The 20,111-nt window shown below is 38.4% G+C and overlaps 1 protein-coding gene and 1 long non-coding RNA gene across 2 annotated transcripts in view; both read left to right on the top strand.

Annotated features, from left to right (window-relative positions):
- plag1 (pleiomorphic adenoma gene 1) overlaps positions 1–3,623 on the top strand; it is a 10,206-nt gene extending 6,583 nt beyond the window's left edge. The window contains exons 2-3 of the mRNA XM_007576561.2: positions 461–814; positions 983–3,623. Coding sequence (XP_007576623.1) covers positions 567–814; positions 983–2,177 — 1,443 coding nt within the window. The 5' untranslated portion in view covers positions 461–566 and the 3' untranslated portion in view covers positions 2,178–3,623. The remainder of the gene's footprint in view (positions 1–460; positions 815–982) is intronic.
- Positions 3,624–3,941: 318 nt separating this feature from the next.
- LOC107833585 (uncharacterized) lies at positions 3,942–10,150 on the top strand. Its single transcript, XR_001659347.1, has 2 exons — positions 3,942–6,972; positions 8,067–10,150. It is a non-coding gene; the product is annotated as an uncharacterized LOC107833585 (long non-coding RNA).
- Positions 10,151–20,111: the final 9,961 nt, after the last annotated feature.

Below are 20,111 nucleotides of genomic sequence, written 5' to 3'. Positions count from 1 at the left end.
TTATAAACTATGTAAGACCTGTACTATTTTGACTGCATTTAGTTGGTGGAAAAAGGCAGTTCTGGTGGCAACTGACACTAGGTGGCACCAAGTGTCAGCTGCTGCAAGCTGAGTCTGGTGGCCCACCAGGCTGCTTACACACTGGGGGAAATCCTGATTATGTAACAAATAAAACTGCAAAACTTTGAGCTCCATTTTTACCAGCTTGTGTTTATCAGTGCTTGTGTTTAACACCATCGCGGTTGCTATGTGACACAACATATGCCGAGTAAGGGTGGGAATAAATCTGAAGGTCAGTTCATCCAATTTCACAGACTTTCACTGCCAGACTTCACGGTCGATGTAGGCCAGGTTCTTTGATGACTCTCAGAGAATGCAGCCCCTACACACCCAGTATTCTCTTAAGTGTAACATTTAACTATTTACATAATGCTTTTCTCTTCTTTTCTTTATGTGCCAGGCGCCTTAGTCCAGGCTGGGATGACAACCTAAAGCTGGACGTCGGAGTTACATCAGCATTTTTCGGGCACCCTGCTCTTCATGTAGCTGGTCTGCTTTAGGGTGCCATGGCCACTGGAACAGAGAACCGCCATGACCGTGTTCTGGAGAAAGCCAAGCTTTCACCAACATCAGGGAAACGCAGGAGAGCAGAAGGGAAACCCAAGAAGAATTTTCCTTGTCAGGAGTGTCAGAAGGCATTCAACAGCCTGGAGAAGTTGAGGGTGCACTCATACTCTCACACAGGGGAAAGGCCGTATCGCTGCTCCCATCCGGACTGCACCAAGGCTTTCGTCTCCAAATACAAGCTGCTACGGTACAGCAGGGTGCAGCATGTTGATTTTTTTTTTTCTTTAGGCTTATTCAAATCTAGCATTATAATATACTAATGAGTAGCTTTACTTACAGTTCTATGTAACGCATGCTAACTTTGAATATAATTTCAGCCATTCTGAATGCTCATAGATTGTGTCTGTGTTCCAAGGCATATGGCAACTCACTCACCAGAAAAAAGCCACAAGTGTTCATACTGTGAAAAAATGTTTCACCGCAAGGATCACTTAAAAAATCACCTGCACACTCATGATCCACACAAGGAGGCCTTCACCTGTCAGGAGTGCGGGAAGAGCTACAACACCAAGCTGGGCTTTAAGCGCCACCTGGCCCTCCATGCTGCAAACAGCGGAGACCTGACCTGCCAAGTGTGCCTGCAGCTGTTCCCCAGCACTGTGGTTCTCCTGGAACACCTCAAAACACACGCTGGCAAGCCATCTGGAGGGACCAAAGAGAAGAAGCATTGTTGTGAACATTGTGAGCGTCAGTTTTACACCCGCAAAGATGTGCGACGCCACATGGTGGTGCACACTGGACGCAAGGATTTCCTCTGTCAGTTCTGTGCACAGCGCTTTGGTAGGAAGGATCATCTGACACGCCACATGAAGAAGAGCCACACCAGGGAGCTGCTGAGGGTAAAAACTGAACCAGCTGATTCGCTGGAGACAGATGTTTATGATTTGGCTACTGGAAGCATCAAGGACGAGCTTCCAGCAACACTGACAACAAGATCACACCAGGTTAACATGTTCACAAGCTCCGATCTGGACACACAGCCCTTTTCTTCCCCCAGTAATCCCTTTTCTTTAAAGTACCCACTGAGCTCCAACTTTACCTCATACACCATCACCTCACATGAGAGGGAGCAGAATCTAAAGGGAGAACTGGAGACCTATCTAATGGAGCTGCAGAACACCATGCCATCCTCATCCTCTGCATCTGTAGAGCCTCAAATCCCGTCCTCCAAACTCGAGTTGTTACCTCATGTAGGTATGCTGGAGGAAGCAAGCGAGGAGGCATCCCTTTCCAAAATTTCCACGCCAGCAGCAGGTCCTGCAGCAGACTCTATGGCCTCATCTTCTTCACTTATGGATTTCTCCCAACTGTTCAACTTCTTGCCACACAATGGGCCTCCATACAATCACATAGGAAGTGGAGGGGGCAGCATAGGACCAGCCATCACCTTTCCTTCCACTGAAGAATCTGTTCCTCTACTCCAGCTGCCCCCCCAGATGCCTGTGGGTGAAGAACCTGCAGAGAACCCTCTCCAAGGACTCCCCTCCTCCTTCATATGTAGCCTGAGTACACCCACAACACTACCCCGGTTTCACCAAGCATTTCAGTGATGGAGTCTGTCCTGCCTAAAGCAGATCCCCCACAGCTGAAACAGCCAGACAGGATTCCAGTAATTCTAGATAGTCAGGCCATTTGTTAAAAATTGAAGAAACAATTACAAAGCAGGAGGTGCATGATGACCAGGGCCAGCAGTTACAAACATACACAGCTTTATATATATCTGGCTTATTCAACCTTAGCAGATCTTCACCTTTATTCCAGATGAATTACCCTGTTCTTTATTTCTGGACATATTCTCCTAAAGTCTTTTTCTTTCATGTTTTCTAAGCTGCTCCAAAGACAGAAATTACTTAAATATCTATGAGCTTCAATGTTCCTCTTTAATAGCATGATAGAAAGTTTCACTCAGCTTCATGCTGATTTAATCCTTGTTGCAATAAGCAACTTATTGTGATGTGGATATAGTGATATAGATATAGTGATATAGATATAGTGATATAGATAGCTCATCTTTAACCTACACTGCCACATTGTTGAAGAGTTTTTATCTGGGACATTTTCTCTAACTGCAGTAGTTCACAGTTTACTTAGAACTTAATAATCATTCCTAATTCTTTATGGAAACATAGACCCCTGCTTTAGCTTTATACGTTGCCATAAAGTAGAGAGCTACTTTAGATTTTAGTGTTGCCTTTTTTTAAAGCACACCTTTGTAGTTTTGCGATAATTCAAACAAATCATTTTAACTGGGAAAACATCTCCTAATATGCAAACTGTTTTGTTCATGAAATAGGTTGTAGACATGACAGAATGCAATAAAAGGACACACTTTACACAATCTGAATCACTGAAAGCAAATGACCAAGCTAGAACTACTGATTATCTATTTAACTTCCCAACAATAAGCAAAGTCCACAAAATAATATAATTGAAACTAATAAAATATTGAGCTAAAAGTGATCCAGCAACAAGGTTTGTGAGAGTCAGCACTCAGTGATTAGCAGTGATAGGATCTTTCTTCAGTTAATCACCCAACTAGAGGACCAAACTATCTGTGGGCAAGGTACAACTGACTTACTTAAAATCATTTTTTGGCCAAATACCCAAACTAACAGCTGTTTCTCATAAAACTAATTGAAACAATTTAAATAACTCAACAAAACGAATGGTTTCTCCACACAAAATGCCACTTTTGATGTAAATGACCCTTACATTCACAGGGGTCAGGGACCAAAACCCCCAGGAAGTGGCTAAAATCTGCAAATACTTGAGACCCTCTCTAAAAATGTTTATAACTGCCTTACAATTTTTAATAGTTTAAATACCAGTTACACCTTAATATACAGTAATAAACACAATGGAAACTGTCTTATCACCACTGTAGAACTAACATCCTCTGTCTTCTTTGTTTCTACTCTGGCATCATCAGGGAAAATGAATGGTGCCCCTTGATTGGCTCCTTTGCAAATGCCAGTATAACCAAGAAATCATTACTGTTTAAACTTTACCTTTAATAACATAAAGTTACCTAATTTTTAAAGTGCAATCAGTAATACTTTTATAACAAATTTATATCAGTAATGATTTCCTGGTTCATGTCAAGTTGTCATAACAAAGACATTTTGAATAAAGTCAACTTTGTATTAAAAGTGTCATAATTTACCGAATGACGCTTTATGACAACAGTCATAAATATTCATGAAGGCTTATTGATGTTCATGACAGGTGTTATGTCATGTTTATGACAGTGTCATGACAGTCTCATTCACCCCCCCCTTCAAATAAAGTGTTACCAAATCTTTTTTTTAAATATGCTCTATGAAGAGATTTGCAAATAAGCAAATTTTTCAAACGGTATTTGGAATAACGTTAACAGAAAAATACATGAATAGGTGAATCCTGCAACTAGGCAGGGGTCTACTGTATTATTTACTATAGCATATTAGCAAAGAGAATTTTCAATCTGAAGCCTGTATACTTGATTGCATTGCTAAAATCTGTGATAATGACATTGATTATGACTAAGTCCAAATTTTCTGCTTTTGTTTGTTTGTTTCTTTGCCATTTCATATTCCCAACAGTTCTCAGTGAGCTTTGCATCCGCTACTAAAAATCTAGAACCTCCATGGACATTAAGGACAAAGTCTATCCTTCAGGTCGAATATGGTATCTACATGCAAAGAGTGAGTATATGATACCTACAACTGAGAGATGCTTGATTTAAGCAGTCTTTTGCAATATTGCTCACAGAGGACCCCTGTTGATTCAACATTCAGTTTATGGAGACAGATTTGTCTGTGAACCATGTAACTCTAAATGATTTGCAAATATTTTTGGACAGCATATCAACATTTCTAAAGAAAATTTGGCTTGACAAAGCAAAAAATTTGTAAGTACAGCTCTCCTTCACATGCTGTTGGCTGGTGGTTGCAAAACAGCCAATCCAGGAGCTTCATCAATTTTCCTTGGCAATGATTGGCTGTAACCCCAAGAGTAGAGGTAGGGAAGACTGGGCACAGCAGCTGCTGTGTTAATGCTAAGGCAGTTTCCACTGTGTGTATTAATGTATATTAAGGTATAATTATTGTCTCAATGATTAAAATAGGCAGATATGGGGGTTTTAGGAGGGTTCTTAATTATTTGTAGATTTTAGCTATTCACAGTTGATTACAATCCCTAACCTTGGTGTATGCTGGGGGTCCACTGCACATTGATGTTCCAACAAAGATGGCAATTCCATATATTGTATTGGTATATAAAGAACTTTATTTGCCAATTAAAACTAAAGTTATAAAGTTGACATAAGTTTGGAGCACTTCCCATTTAATACAGTGGCTTCAGTTCTATAAATAAGGCCTCCTCCAAGAGTTTCTTTAATAGAAGAAAACACTAAAACATGGTTATAGCTGAGATGTTCATCTGCTGCCCTGCAAATGAACATCACATGTGTGACATGTGATTCACATGTCACTCAAAACCACCTTGTGATCCACCAAACCCAAAAATGGTACTTTTACCAACACAGATCAGGCATAACTTTATGATCACCGTCTTTAAATATCTGATTAAACATCCCATCAGAGCTGATTTTTATGCTATTGTTACAACATTAGTATATTAATATATAATGATGTTTGAAACATAATTAGAATATTTATAGTCATGACTTGTAAGTTTCCTCTACAATAAACAATAGTTCTATCTCTTGCCTTCTATTAAAGTAAAATCTGCTGTCTGTTTAGACTTTGTTCAGGTCTTAGTAATATGAAAGTTGTTGTGATCTTCCAGAAAGTCTTTACCCAATGAATCATTACCCATTCTCTTTAACTTATCTGCTGTGGCCCCCGGAAGTCTAAAAAGTTTGATTTTTATGCAGGAATGAAGGGATAGGGTTCAACTACTGACAAAGCATGTGAACAGAGACGTAATATGTCAAAGCACCACCACAAGCCAGGGCAATGGGGAAAGTAGTCTTGGCAGGGTTTGGCAACACCCCTCTCACTCTGTCAGTTGAACAATAATCATACAGCATAACAAAAGTTCCATGCAGATATTAATTATCATTATAATCAGTAAGTATTTTTGGGAAAACACAGAAGGGACATAAAAAGAGTGCCTTTGAGTTGAGACATCCATCATAATTCCTATATTTTTAATTTAAGCCTGTTTTCTACATCTTTATATGGAAATCATATTCTCTTATTAACTGACAGTCAGATTGTAAATTAATTTAACACTGATGCTTCATTTCAACATGCCATTAGCAACTCTCATCCCTTCTGCTATGTTGTGTCAATGAATGAATGCCTGTATTGTTATTGGGCCAAAGCAGTACAGCACAATCCAGAAATGCGACTCAATATGACATTCATGCTACAATAAACACAGAAGTTAATAAAAATAAGTTAAAAAATATATATACTGTCCTTGCATCTAGTGTTGCTGTTTATGCAGAGTTGGGTTCTGCTGAGCTGGGATCCCAGCTTTCTGGGACACACTTTGGTTCTGTCCTGATTCTTCTAGAGTCGAGATAATTGATATGGAAAAAAATGTCTAAAGATGAAAACTTCTTTAGAAAACTTAAAGCATGGAAGGAGATTTTAATGTTCGAATTCAATCTTTAACAAGTCAAAGTAAAACCCAACCTGTTGAGGTTAAACATCTGTCAGCTGCTGTTTCTTTTTTTGAGATTAGGAATAACTTTAGATGTGTGAAGTCCACATTAAAAAACAGAATAATATAAAATGTATAGTTTTGCTAATTTGCAATTCAAGTCCCAAGATGAGCCTTTGAGCCTTTCACAACCAGTCCTAGTTCCAATCCTTAAATTTCTTGAAGTGGAACTAATAATTGCCTTGCATTCAAATTTATCATGCCAAAACTGCCAAAGTCACAGATTTGGGAGTAGAAAATACCACACGTTCTTAACCCAGACAGCAGTAAGATTTTTTTGGACCCATATAAATATGGAATGACTGTGGATCAATCAGGAGAGTATGTGTCTTTTATTTTGAAGGTTGAAAGTTACACTCCAACTTCTTCCTGTCTCATGTTGATGTATCCTTGAGCTAGCCACTTAACCAAACGTTACCTACCAATTTGTGTATTGGTGTATGAACGTCAGCGTTTGGGAGCAGTTGATATCAAAAATCAGTCCATTTAAAGTTTCTCATGGCAAAGATCTACTTTCTAAGGATCCTGATCTTGATAACTGTTTCATTTTCTGACGTTTTCTATCTGTTCTGCTTTCCCATATTGTTTTGTCATTAGAAACTATGTGCTGTTGATATCCATCAGCATATTCGTTGGTCGCCCGGAGCTGCTGCTTTCACCGTCAGGTTACAGGTGAAGAACTCTCTCTTTTCCACTAGCTGTGGAATCATTTAAAAGTTCAAAAAATAAGCAGACATGATTTGTGTGAGAGTGGTGAAAAAGACACTTGTTCTTGTATTGATGCATGAATGATGTTTTCTGACAAATATCTGGGGTAGCTGAGACTCTCTGTTGGAAATAAAACCATCTGAACAGGGAATGGAGATCAGGGTTCCCTCACTAAATTGTTGTGTGGTTGATCTGGAAAAACACCTGGTTTGGGTGACGTGTGTTTTCTGTTGAAATGCACAGAACTGACATTTCATTAGTGTCCATCATGGTGTTCTTTACCTCACAGCTTCAGTATTCAAATCATGAACTCCAGTTTCTGTTTAACATTAAGTTCCCTTGTATTCCTTCCTGAATAAGGTTTTTGTAGACCATGTAAAATATAAAGTTGAATGTTACTGTGTCAAAGCATTTATCAGTGTGTGCTACCTGTATTTTGTGAAAATTTTATGAAAAATGTTTTTGATAATTGCAGCACTTTGTGTTCATGAAATGCCTTTAATCTTCCAGTGCTTTTGGTTTAAATGCTTAATACAAATGTAAAATGATATATTTACCTCTTTTAGAGAACAGTAAAATGTAAATACATTATAAATGTTTTATTTTTACAGTTTAACGTGTTGACAGTGTTTTTCCGATAAAAGTGTACTTTTTGCTTTACTTGCACACAGTCTGTATGCAGTTTGAAACGCATACATTTTAGTTGAAGTTAATTATTCATACGCTCTTATAGGCGAAGCCACGTCAATGAACATTTTAACACCCAAATATATCTTGCTCCAACATGTTTTAATTCAAACTAATGATGCTTAAAAGGTCTATACAACCTGAGATAAACAATACATTCAATGTTGCATTGTCCTCATTCATCCAACATTTCAAACAATCATCTCCTGAATGATCTTATCAGAGTTCTGTGTTATTATTAGAGAAGTATTTTCACAGAACTATTTAAGTTTAATTGGTGCCCATAAGAGCTTTCATCAGACTGGGATCTGGACAGGGGTTTAGCTACTTCAACAGCCTCATTTTATCCTTTTTCTGTTATTCTGTTGTAGATATGAATTGTCTTTTTGGATGAGCTACTTGGGCCAAGCTTCAACTGGAGAACAGATGGCCTTAACTCTGTCTTGAGAATACATTGTGAATGGTACAGAGCAGGGCTGCACGGTGGAGCAGCAGGTAGCCCTGTTGCCTTGCATCAAAAAGATCCTGGCTTTTCCCTGTGCATCCATCAGTTTTTTCTAGGTATCTTGGCTTCCTTCCATAGTCCAAAAACATGACTGCATTGTTAATTAGTCTCTGTAAAATTGCCCTTAGAGATGAGTGTGTGTGCATGGTTGTTTGCCCTGTGATGGCCTACCTCCCCACAGTGTACTCTGCCTCCCACCCAATAACTGAAGATAAGTAGCCTATCTGTTGGGTATAGGAGACGATGGCTGGATGGTGCCGAGCTGTTCAGGGTAAACTTAAATGAGCTCAATGTATCCAGAACCTCTGGCTGTAAAATCAGGATAAACCATCACTTCCATGCTCAACAGTGTATATGAAGAGTTAATGCAGAACATTTTAGCCAAATAACTGTAGTAGCATTCAAAAGAAATTTCTCAAGCTGGTTTGTTTGGAATCTAAATTTAAAAAGCTTGGTAAGGTGTGAGATGTAGCTGTTGAATGTTGTGACCTCGAGGTAAATTCTGATCCATGTTGTATGTTATTGCCATTGTATTGACACAAATATGTGTGCTACAGAGCAACTAACTGCCAACTGTTTTTCTGATGTAAATACTGTGATGCAAGCAATGAGGGTGAACTTCATTTTTAACACCCGCCTTCTGCGTTTTGCTTTGGTTTTTGGTAAATAAATCAATTGTGTCAGATGAATTTGTTATTTGTCGCTCGAGGTTGTATTCGTTTTAAGACTTGGTTTGAACCAGATGATTTAGGTATGGTCTATCAGCATCCTTTGAATTAAGGAAGGGTATACTTACTTTTTCTGACACAATTTCTGAGATTGTGACAACAGATTTGTTTGGTTTTGTTTTTATAAATGTGTTAATTCTGTCTAAGACATATTAGATGAACCCAAATATTTAACAGTAGAACTTGTATGTTATCTAGAATCCAAGGATTTTAAATGAGATGGTTGAAGAAAACATAAAAACAAACAAAAGGCCTTACTGATTTTGTGAAATAGTTAAAACTCTCAAGCTATGTTCAATCTTCCTTCTGAAAAAAAAAAAAATCTTTCTCTGGTGATGTGGAGACAAAAGGCCACCAGTAAAAGGCAGACTGTAGGTCATTTAGTGTCAGATGAATTTATAAGCTCCAGCAGTACCAGTGATCTATATTGAATGTGTATGTAAGAAACACTGCAATACTGCAAAAATATTATGGTATTGGAACAAGCTGCTATAATATGTCTAAAGCTCCTTAAGGTGCTACAGACCTCTTTCTCTTAAATGTATTGTTTGTACATGTATCCAGCTTAGCTGAAAAGCTGCCATGTGTGCCTGCTTCTACCTTATATAGATATTTTTGTTGTACTGTGAGTCTTTGTCCATCCATTCAGACATGCTTGTAATTACATGGTCCCAGTATACCGCTGCATACACCACCACCATATGTAAAGACGTTGAAAGAAAGAGAAGAAAGATGGGAATATGCAGAGTATGTGCTGATCCTCAAACGTTTTTGCATGCTGTTCAAAGTGAGTTGAAGGAGTTGAGAGATAAACTTCATCAGACGTGTTGGGTTTGCTGCTTGTTCTGTTTCAGCATTTTCACCCACATTGTCGATAGCAAAGTCAGAGCACAATCTCTACAAGTTGATAAACATTTTCCATTTCCCCAAACTACTGTCATATTTTATACATATAGGCAAAATAAATCACACATATAAGTACAAATACATGTGTGTTTATAGATGGTGAAAAATCAATGCTGCAGCTTTTATCAACTGTTTTTTTCCTTCTTTATCTTTTTAAACATTGTCATTATCCAAAGAAAGTTTATTTATTGGTTGGCAAAATAACCAGACTTCATTCAAATACAATGCTGCTATGAAAGAGGAGAGCTGCATTTGTCAACTCTCATGTTTTTACTCAGTGTAATGAAAGTTCAATAAAGTCAAGGAAAAGAATCAACTTCTGCATTTGTTTGGTTATTTTTGTAAAACTTTCACCAACCAGAAGTTCCTTTGTAAGTCAGCAACTATTACGTATTCATGTCCTAACAGATCCAAGCCCATCAGCTGAAAGAGCTGAAACAAGGCAGAGACGTGGTTCTGATGAATAGAAAAAAAGAAGAGTTTACTGAGACAGATAATCCAGGAAGTCCTGGGTCTCCTTGTCCCACTGATCACCTGTCAGAATGGGATTATATTTTGTTAAATGATAGAAGGGAGGTAAGAGGGTTGTAAGCTAGGTAACTAAGTGTTTAGTGTTTTCTCAAAACACTAAACACTAATTGTGTCACAGTGAGCACTCTCTGTGGCTTCTGAAAAATATCACTCTTATTCCCACAGAATAGAAACCTGCCCTTTTTACCCAGCTCTGCCTGCTATAAATAAACTGAACTCTGTTGAACTCTCAGTGTGAACTCACTGAACCCAAACAGAAAAGATTACATACCTCACAGCACCACGGGTATTGCTCAGGTCCAATCAAACCCTTGTACCATTCTCCTGACTGTGGAGGCTCTGCCTTCCTAAGAGAGCCCTCCAACAGCAGAGGAACATGAAGTTTGATTCTTTGAGAAAGAATCAAAGAGACAAATGTATGTAGACATTGACAGTAGAACTACATTTTCTTCTGTTTTACTTGTGACCCTCTGGATTGTTTTTAGCCATTGTTGTGTCAGGTTAGCCTAACACAACTCAATTAATTTCTCAATTATTTTCTGTCATGCCCCTCCAAGAGATAATACATGTTTTTCATGCCCTCCACCCCCCCGTCCTCCATCAAATTGAAATACTATGGTACTCTGATGATATTTAATAATTTATCTGTACTACCCTCCAGCTCCACCATTAAATTACCAAATAATCAAAACAGCTAAAATGAGAGATAGTAGATCATTTCATTGCTTTAAGTTTCAAAACAATTTCCAAGTTCAGTTTATTAACTCTATCAGCAACATTTAATCAAGACTGCTCAGTCTGTGCAATTAACAGAAAAAAGTGCAAATAATCAACTGAGATGATGTACATTTTCACAGTAAAACCTTTTAAAATTGTAGAAATGTATTTGTCAACTTCTTCAGCCTGTTTTTCAAAAGGTATGTACTTTTAAACATTTTTTTGTGAAAAATTTGCAACAATATTGCTTATATTCCAGCTTGTCAGAAGAAATGGAAAGTGCATAACATTTTACATTCACAGTAAACAGGCTTTGTCTACCCATGACCTGGCCAGGTTCATTTGTTCAAACAATTATATGCAAGTATAGACCTGATGGTAATGTCTAATCATCATAATGCTCAGGAAAGAGACGGGTTCTGCATGCCAGAGGTGAACAGGTTCTGATCCAAAATGTGCAGATTAACCCCAGAACAAAAGCCAAAGACTTTGTGTGGATGCTAGCTGAAGCTGTCATTATCCACAGTGAAATGTGTCCTGTACCGAACTCTGCTAAACACCTCATAAAGTTAAGGACCTTTTTACTTTTCTCCATAATATGCTCCATCTGATTTTCCAAGTTAGTGTCTTATCAAAACTACTCCCAAAAAATGAAGGTAGTCAACCCTTTTTAACTCTCCCCTATAAATACAATTTTTTATTAACCCCAATTTTTTATTTCTGAAAAATATAACTTTTGACTTCTGAAATTAACATTTAAATCCCTATTCTTTCCCCCACTTACCTAATTTATCAATGCCTGTGAAGTTTTAAAATAAGATGTTCTAGATCAGTGTTTCTCAACCCTGGTCCTCTCCTCCCCCCTGCTCTGCATGTTTTAGAAGAGCCTCTATTCCAGAACAGCTGATTCAGATGATTGCATGACCATCAAGTACTGCAGAAGTCTGTTAATCACCCAGAGATACAATTCAGGTGTGTGGCAGAAGGGAAACACCTAAAACATGCAGGACAGGGGGGAGGGGGGGTGAGGACAGCCCCCCCTGTCCTGTCCTAAATGTATCCCTCTTTTCATTAATGTTCCATCATCAGCAAAAAGTGATTTGCCAAAACTTAAAGAAAGGTTGATGATGATTTCAGTTATCAATCATAACTGAAAATAATACATGAGGATCCTATACATTATATACCCTATACATTTATGTTATTTTAGCATTCCTTCAAGTGCTACTTTCTCAAGGTCAGTCTCCAGCCACTCTGAAGACTGACCTTGTTGCTGCCATCTCTTGCTGGCATATAGTGGTGGGTGGAGAGACAATAGGCCGTAAAAAGGATGTTTCCTTGTTTCTGAGAGGTGCCCGACATTTTCACCCTCCCACACGCCCTGTTGTTCCTGTGTGGGACCTCTCTCTCGTCCTCTCTGCCCTGTGATCTCCTCTGTTTGAGCCCTTGGCAGAGGAGAGCCTATGGTGTTTGTCAAAGAAGACTGCTTTTCTCCTTGATATGGCTTCCGCAAAACGGGTGGGTGAACTACATGCGTTGTCTGTTCATGAGTCCTGTTGCCGTTGGAACCCAGCTGGTTCGGACGTTACTCTTTAGCCTTTCTCCCTAAGGTGGCCTCATCTGCAAGCCACTCTCTGCCCTCCAGCTTGCTCACTTTGATGCAGGTGGGCCTGATGTTTGGGCACTGAAAGAGTATTTCAGACTTATTATTAATTTTAGGTCAGTTACAACAGAGAACAAAAGAGAAACCCGTGCTGCCTCCCACATACACACACAAAAGAAAAAAACAACTAGAACAAAATATCCCACATGAATAAGAGATAAAGTTATTAGTTTCTTCCTCCAGTCCACATTGATAGGTATTTTCTCAACCTACATAAAACAACCACAGACAACGTATGTTTTCAACCAAACTTCTGAGAAGGAGAAGCACAGCGAGCTGCTTCTCCAAGTTGCTCACCATGTGTTCTGAAAACCTTCAGTTTGTTTGGCTCTTTTATTGGCAAGAAGGGGGTAAAAAGGAATGTGGGGGTAAGGGGTGGGGGGGGGTGAAAACAACATCCTATCTTCACAGCAGGGGGCTAAATTGGAAACAAAGACAGGGGTCACACAGAAACTAAATTAACACATAGTTTTAACAAGTTAACTCTAACCTTTAAATAAAAACAACTAGGAACAAAACTACTATTGTAAGAGTGATAACAAAACATAATAATTCACCTCACAACCACTAAGACAAAAGACAGGCAAGAATAAATAAAGCAGTAAAATAATATAAAAACTAAAAGCTTAGGGATTAAGTAGTGAACCCCAAAGCTTGAAAAATGTCTGATTTGTGGTGAAGATCATGAGTCAGTTTTTCCAAAGGAAGGATGGCAGATTTCTGTGTAATCCATATGTTCACATATGGTAAAGTCCATTTCAGCAAAATACACTTCTTAGCAAGACCAAAGATTTAGAATGTGCATCCAAACTGGAATGAGTCGTTTTTGTTGACGTATGGAAAACTTCAGTTAGCTGCTCTGGAGCTCAACACAGCTCTCAGTGAACCAGCCTCAGGAGCATGCTAACCCTGCTGCTATCCAGATGAGCAGTGTGTGGGTATATCTGTCCTGTTTTCACTATATTTTATGGTCGCCTACATACAGTCACAGAAGACATTTGAAACACAAGGTCTGTTGTACTTTTATTGTTCAAACACAACATGCATCTTTTCTGAAGTGATCCTACTCAGTTGCACATTCCTTAGGATTGGAGTGCGCTGTTAATAATTACTCCACGGTCTTTTATGCTGAAACATTCTCTATATTGTACAGTTTGTTTTCCCTTAATTTGATTTTTATGTTTTATCTCTGTGCGGATCTACATGTTTTGGTGATTTGTCATTTTGCTGTTGTTGCACTGGAGTTTCACCTGTTTTGAGACAATAAAACATTTTTTTCTATTATATGATATTCTATTCTTCTAAAATGGCTTGATATCAGTTCTCTAAACAGTTATGAACTATTGTACAAGATATAAAAATTAACAATAAACCTGAAGTGACATTTTATTCATGACTGTATGTCCGTATAGATCTAAACGTTCTTATCAATAATCTACATGACTATTCCAGTTATTTATAATTGTGTATGTCTGAATGATGTGTTTGTATAGATATACAGTAATAAATAATTCATTCTGTGTATGTTATTACTACTGTCTTATTGTCTGTGTTGAGCTACAACACTTACTCTTCAAACCTGGACTGGATTATTCTCAACTAAGAGCAAAATATTTAAAACCAAGTTTGTGATTTGTGAACCAACTTCAGCTTTGTGAAAATTCTTTTAATCCAAACTCTAAATCCTAAGCAAATAATCAAACCATAATAGTGTACTAAAAACATAACAAAAAACTGAATCAATCATAAAAATGTTCTGTGCCATACCAGCCTCAGGAGATTTTTGAGGGTTGAAGAGATGCTGATGTCAGGTTCTTCTAGGTTCTGACGGGTCTGCAGTTTTCCTCTCCTGATTCATTCTGTCAGATGTCATACAGCACACTGTGCACCACTGAATATCACAAACACATTTTTTAATTGCCTATTCATCTTCACTGACATTGTTTAGCATGGGATGTGCATCTTCCCTCTCATGTCTGTCATGATTTGTGGTATGTAGTGGTGAGGTAGGACCCAGGATGAGGTGAAAATGGTTGATTTAATCAAAAGCTCTCACAGGTAAACAGAAGTCCAGGCAGCACAGGTGAGATACGAGACTAGGACCTCTGACACTGCAACATGACTTGACAACAATGACAAATAGACAAGGACCCAACAAGGAAACACAGACACAGGTGGGATTAAATACACAAGAGGTAATCAGGGAACGTGAGACACAGCTGGGAGCAATCAGGGCAGACAAGACAACACAGAAACTAAATGAAGGCAGAAAACCAAATCCTCACATCTGCATCTTTGCAAGTTTTTGCTTCTAAAGACCATGGTCAGAAGTGGTCCTAGCCTGTTTGGTGAGGGGTGGTTCACCCATTAGGGGTTGGGTGGATGTTGTGTTGGTGTGATGGTGATCTGAGTCTGTGTCATCCGGTTTGCGACTCTTTATTTTGCAAAAATGTATTTTATACAAACACTCCCTGAGCTCCAATTCATATACTTCAGTCTCTAATAACTGAAATATTTTAAATTACTCACATTTCAAATGTGAGTAATTTAAAATGTGCATACATTTCAATGTCTTCAAAAAACTTATTCATAACATCCAGTATATTTTACCACAGGGGAGCTCAGGACTGGACTTGTTTTACCTCATTCTCTTCAGAGCTTTAATATCAAGCATTAAATGTATAAGAAATTAGATTATGCTGACATAGTGTAAACTACAGTAGACTCAGACTGTACTCAATATTAACATTTTGCCTTATTGTAATGTTTAAGGACTTCAGCACTTAAATCTTGGTTTTACTTTCACTCTGGACATAAACAAAATAATCAGTAAAACTTAACATAAATAATTAACCTTAGACACATGAACATGCTTTGTAAAATACTTCTCATTGTGGTGATCTGTATTTTCTGTGTATTTATTTTGAGGTTTTTCTGTGTTTACTAGTCTGTCCTCCCTGTTGATTGATCCCAGCTGCGTCCTGTTCCTCACCTCACCAAACCCTAAATATTGACACTCATTAACACTTATTTCTTTGCCACACTGACTAAAATACATAACAGAGCTTCACAAATTTCTGCAAGTGTGGGGAAACCAATCTGTTCCACAGTTTTTAAACTTTACACAAAGGGCAAACCTGACCCACCTCTACTGGTGGCCCACCTGTCAAACATTGAAAAGGACAAATTAACCCATGAGCCGAGAGAGAAACAGACTCTTTTTAAGTTAAAAACTGTTCATACATCACAATATGACTCATTCTCTAACATCCATACAGTTTAACTACATTCTGAGGGAACATTACTGAGTGTTTGGTTGACCACTAACCTGATTTNTAAAACATTTTTTTCTATTATATGATATTCTATTCTTCTAAAATGGCTTGATATCAGTTCTCTAAACAGTTATGAACTATTGTACAAGACATAAAAATTAACAATAAACCTGAAGTGACATTTTATTCATGACTGTATGTTCATATAGACCTAAATGTTCTTATCAATAATCTACATGACTATTCCAGTTATTTATAATTGTGTATGTCTGAATGATGTGTTTGTATAGATATACAGTAATAAATAATTCATTCTGTGTATGTTATTACTACTGTCTTATTGTCTGTGTTGAGCTACAACACTTACTCTTCAAACCTGGACTGGATTATTCTCAACTAAGAGCAAAATATTTAAAACCAAGTTTGTGATTTGTGAACCAACTTCAGCTTTGTGAAAATTCTTTTAATCCAAACTCTAAATCCTTAGCAAATAATCAAACCATAATAGTGTACTAAAAACATAACAAAAAACTGAATCAATCATAAAAATGTTCTGTGCCATACCAGCCTCAGGAGATTTTTGAGGGTTGAAGAGATGCTGATGTCAGGTTCTTCTAGGTTCTGACGGGTCTGCAGTTTTCCTCTCCTGATTCATTCTGTCAGATGTCATACAGCACACTGTGCACCACTGAATATCACAAACACAGTTTTTTAATTGCCTATTCATCTTCACTGACATTGTTTAGCATGGGATGTGCATCTTCCCTCTCATGTCTGTCATGATTTGTGGTATGTAGTGGTGAGGTAGGACCCAGGATGAGGTGAAAATGGTTGATTTAATCAAAAGCTCTCACAGGTAAACAGAAGTCCAGGCAGCACAGGTGAGATACGAGACTAGGACCTCTGACACTGCAACATGACTTGACAACAATGACAAATAGACAAGGACCCAACAAGGAAACACAGACACAGGTGGGATTAAATACACAAGAGGTAATCAGGGAACGTGAGACACAGCTGGGAGCAATCAGGGCAGACAAGACAACACAGAAACTAAATGAAGGCAGAAAACCAAATCCTCACATCTGCATCTTTGCAAGTTTTTGCTTCCAAGGACCATGGTCAGAAGTGGTCCTAGCCTGTTTGGTGAGGGGTGGTTCACCCATTAGGGGTTGGGTGGATGTTGTGTTGGTGTGATGGTGATCTGAGTCTGTGTCATCCGGTTTGCGACTCTTTATTTTGCAAAAATGTATTTTATACAAACACTCCCTGAGCTCCAATTCATATACTTCAGTCTCTAATAACTGAAATATTTTAAATTACTCACATTTCAAATGTGAGTAATTTAAAATGTGCATACATTTCAATGTCTTCAAAAAACTTATTCATAACATCCAGTATATTTTACCACAGGGGAGCTCAGGACTGGACTTGTTTTACCTCATTCTCTTCAGAGCTTTAATATCAAGCATTAAATGTATAAGAAATTAGATTATGCTGACATAGTGTAAACTACAGTAGACTCAGACTGTACTCAATATTAACATTTTGCCTTATTGTAATGTTTAAGGACTTCAGCACTTAAATCTTGGTTTTACTTTCACTCTGGGCATAAACAAAATAATCAGTAAAACTTAACATAAATAATTAACCTTAGACACATGAACATGCTTTGTAAAATACTTCTCATTGTGGTGATCTGTATTTTCTGTGTATTTATTTTGAGGTTTTTCTGTGTTTACTAGTCTGTCCTCCCTGTTGATTGATCCCAGCTGCGTCCTGTTCCTCACCTCACCAAACCCTAAATATTGACACTCATTAACACTTATTTCTTTGCCACACTGACTAAAATACATAACAGAGCTTCACAAATTTCTGCAAGTGTGGGGAAACCAATCTGTTCCACAGTTTTTAAACTTTACACAAAGGGCAAACCTGACCCACCTCTACTGGTGGCCCACCTGTCAAACATTGAAAAGGACAAATTAACCCATGAGCGTGCCGAGAGAGAAACAGACTCTTTTTAAGTTAAAAACTGTTCATACATCACAATATGACTCATTCTCTAACATCCATACAGTTTAACTACATTCTGAGGGAACATTACTGAGTGTTTGGTTGACCACTAACCTGATTTAACAACTAACGGGGAGCGGGGGGGGAGGTCGATCCCACCCCCCACAAATGCGCCCTGGATGGCTGCCCAAGTCGCCCATATCAGAAACTGCCACTGGACATGGTGGAGTATCGGATAGACATTTTCAAAAGATGGGGGTTGATAGCAACTCACCGCAGCAGCACAGAGTCTTTCCTTAGGCAACCAAGACAGCAGTACCAGACGTTCTGGGGGTCCTTTAGCTCCCACCACCATAGACATGAACACGTAGACCCCTCATGGGGCGGGTCGGCCCTTTGCTGTGATACACAACAGCGTCCGCCATATTGAATGTGGAATATGTGCCAGTAAGCTAATACAAGTAAATGGACTGAACTTCAGAAAGTGCCGTTCTACAAAGTATTTTAAGTTAATACCTGCCATTGACACATTTTCTCACACACATTAATATATTTGGTAATCAGAGAAAACACTAAAGACAGAGTTTCTAACTTTTGATATGATTAATTGTTTTGGGGGCATTTCTGAATAATGTCCTTAGATGTGTGTGTGCGTGGTTGTTTGTCCTGTGTCTATCTGGCAACCTGTCCAGGGTGACCCCACCTCACGCCTGGAGCTGGAGAGGCACCAGCAACCCTTCCGACCTCACTAAGGACAAACTGGATGGGTTCTTCAGATTGAAATATTTCTCTTAAAAATACAGAAAAAGTGAAAGAATAAAAATGTGCTATAAAACACAAATTTATTTATTTGTGAGAACACTGGCCATAGGCAGGGGCTCAGTCTGCTGGTTAAACTGGGAGAAGTCCAGTGAGTTCTTAGTGTCATGAAGTATGTTTGTTGTTGGCAGTGAGTAAGACGCTTGCAGGCCCTGGCTGACATATAGAAGATATTTAATGTAAACTCAGGAACACAAGGAACTGGCAGACGAACAATGTGACATAAAACGAGGACCCGACAAGGAACAAAGACAACAGGTGGACTTAAATACACAGGAAGGGTAATCAGGGAACACAGCTGGGAACAAACAGGGAAGACAGGACTAAATAAACACAGAAAACCTCCAAATAAATGCACAAAAAACCCCAGATCACCACACAGGCTAAAGCCAAAGATAAAAGAGAAATTATCCAAAAGTGTAATAGAAAATACATATATGTTTCCTTCACATTCATAATACATTTTCAGCATGTTGGGCTCTGACTCGTAGCATCTTTATAGCTAAATACCGACATGATGAAGCTGAGCCAGAAACAGACTGAAGAACAGCAGCTGATCTTTCCTCACTAAATCCTCTGGTTTCTAATTAACTTCTCCTCTAACAGCAGTTTTTCATCAGCTCTCTCTCATTAGAAAACAGTATGAAAACGTTAGGTCCACTAAGAAAATAATAAGCAGTTACTTCGGGCCAATTTAGCTACGTAGGAAATATTTGTCGGTTGTTTAGAAGCTTGTTTCTGGCTGCAAAGTCAAGTAGTTCTGTTCGTAAAAATTACATTAATATTTTTCTTTCATTCTTACCCGTTTATGGTAATGCCAATGAATCCAGAGAATCAGACTGGCCTTTGAGATGCATCGGGGTGACGGTGCGCCCCTTTCTTGCCCCCTAAGAGTAAAAATCCAGACATGGCACTGCTTTCTGAATACCCAGCAAATATCTTCCCAAGGCACTTTACAGTATTAAAGTAATAACCCAGATAGCACAGAATGATTGAAACACTGAATCAATGTCAGCCAGAAACATTGAATCAACATTGAAAGTGGTCGGTCACTTGTATGTTGAATCAACATTAGGGTTTCAACCATAACTGACATTATATTAATGTTGATTCAACCATCATCTGAACATGGATCTACATGCAGATTTGGGTTGATTTTATATTGAATGAAAGTTAAGGATTTATGTATATTTTTAGGTCTGATAGGTCTACATCATAACATGCCACTAAAAGTTTCTTCACTGGTGTTAAACACT

This window comes from Poecilia formosa, unplaced genomic scaffold (genome assembly GCF_000485575.1).
Source record: "Poecilia formosa unplaced genomic scaffold, Poecilia_formosa-5.1.2 Scaffold410, whole genome shotgun sequence".
NCBI classification, from domain to species: domain Eukaryota; kingdom Metazoa; phylum Chordata; class Actinopteri; order Cyprinodontiformes; family Poeciliidae; genus Poecilia; species Poecilia formosa.
This window is presented reverse-complemented; position numbering and strand designations above follow the sequence as displayed.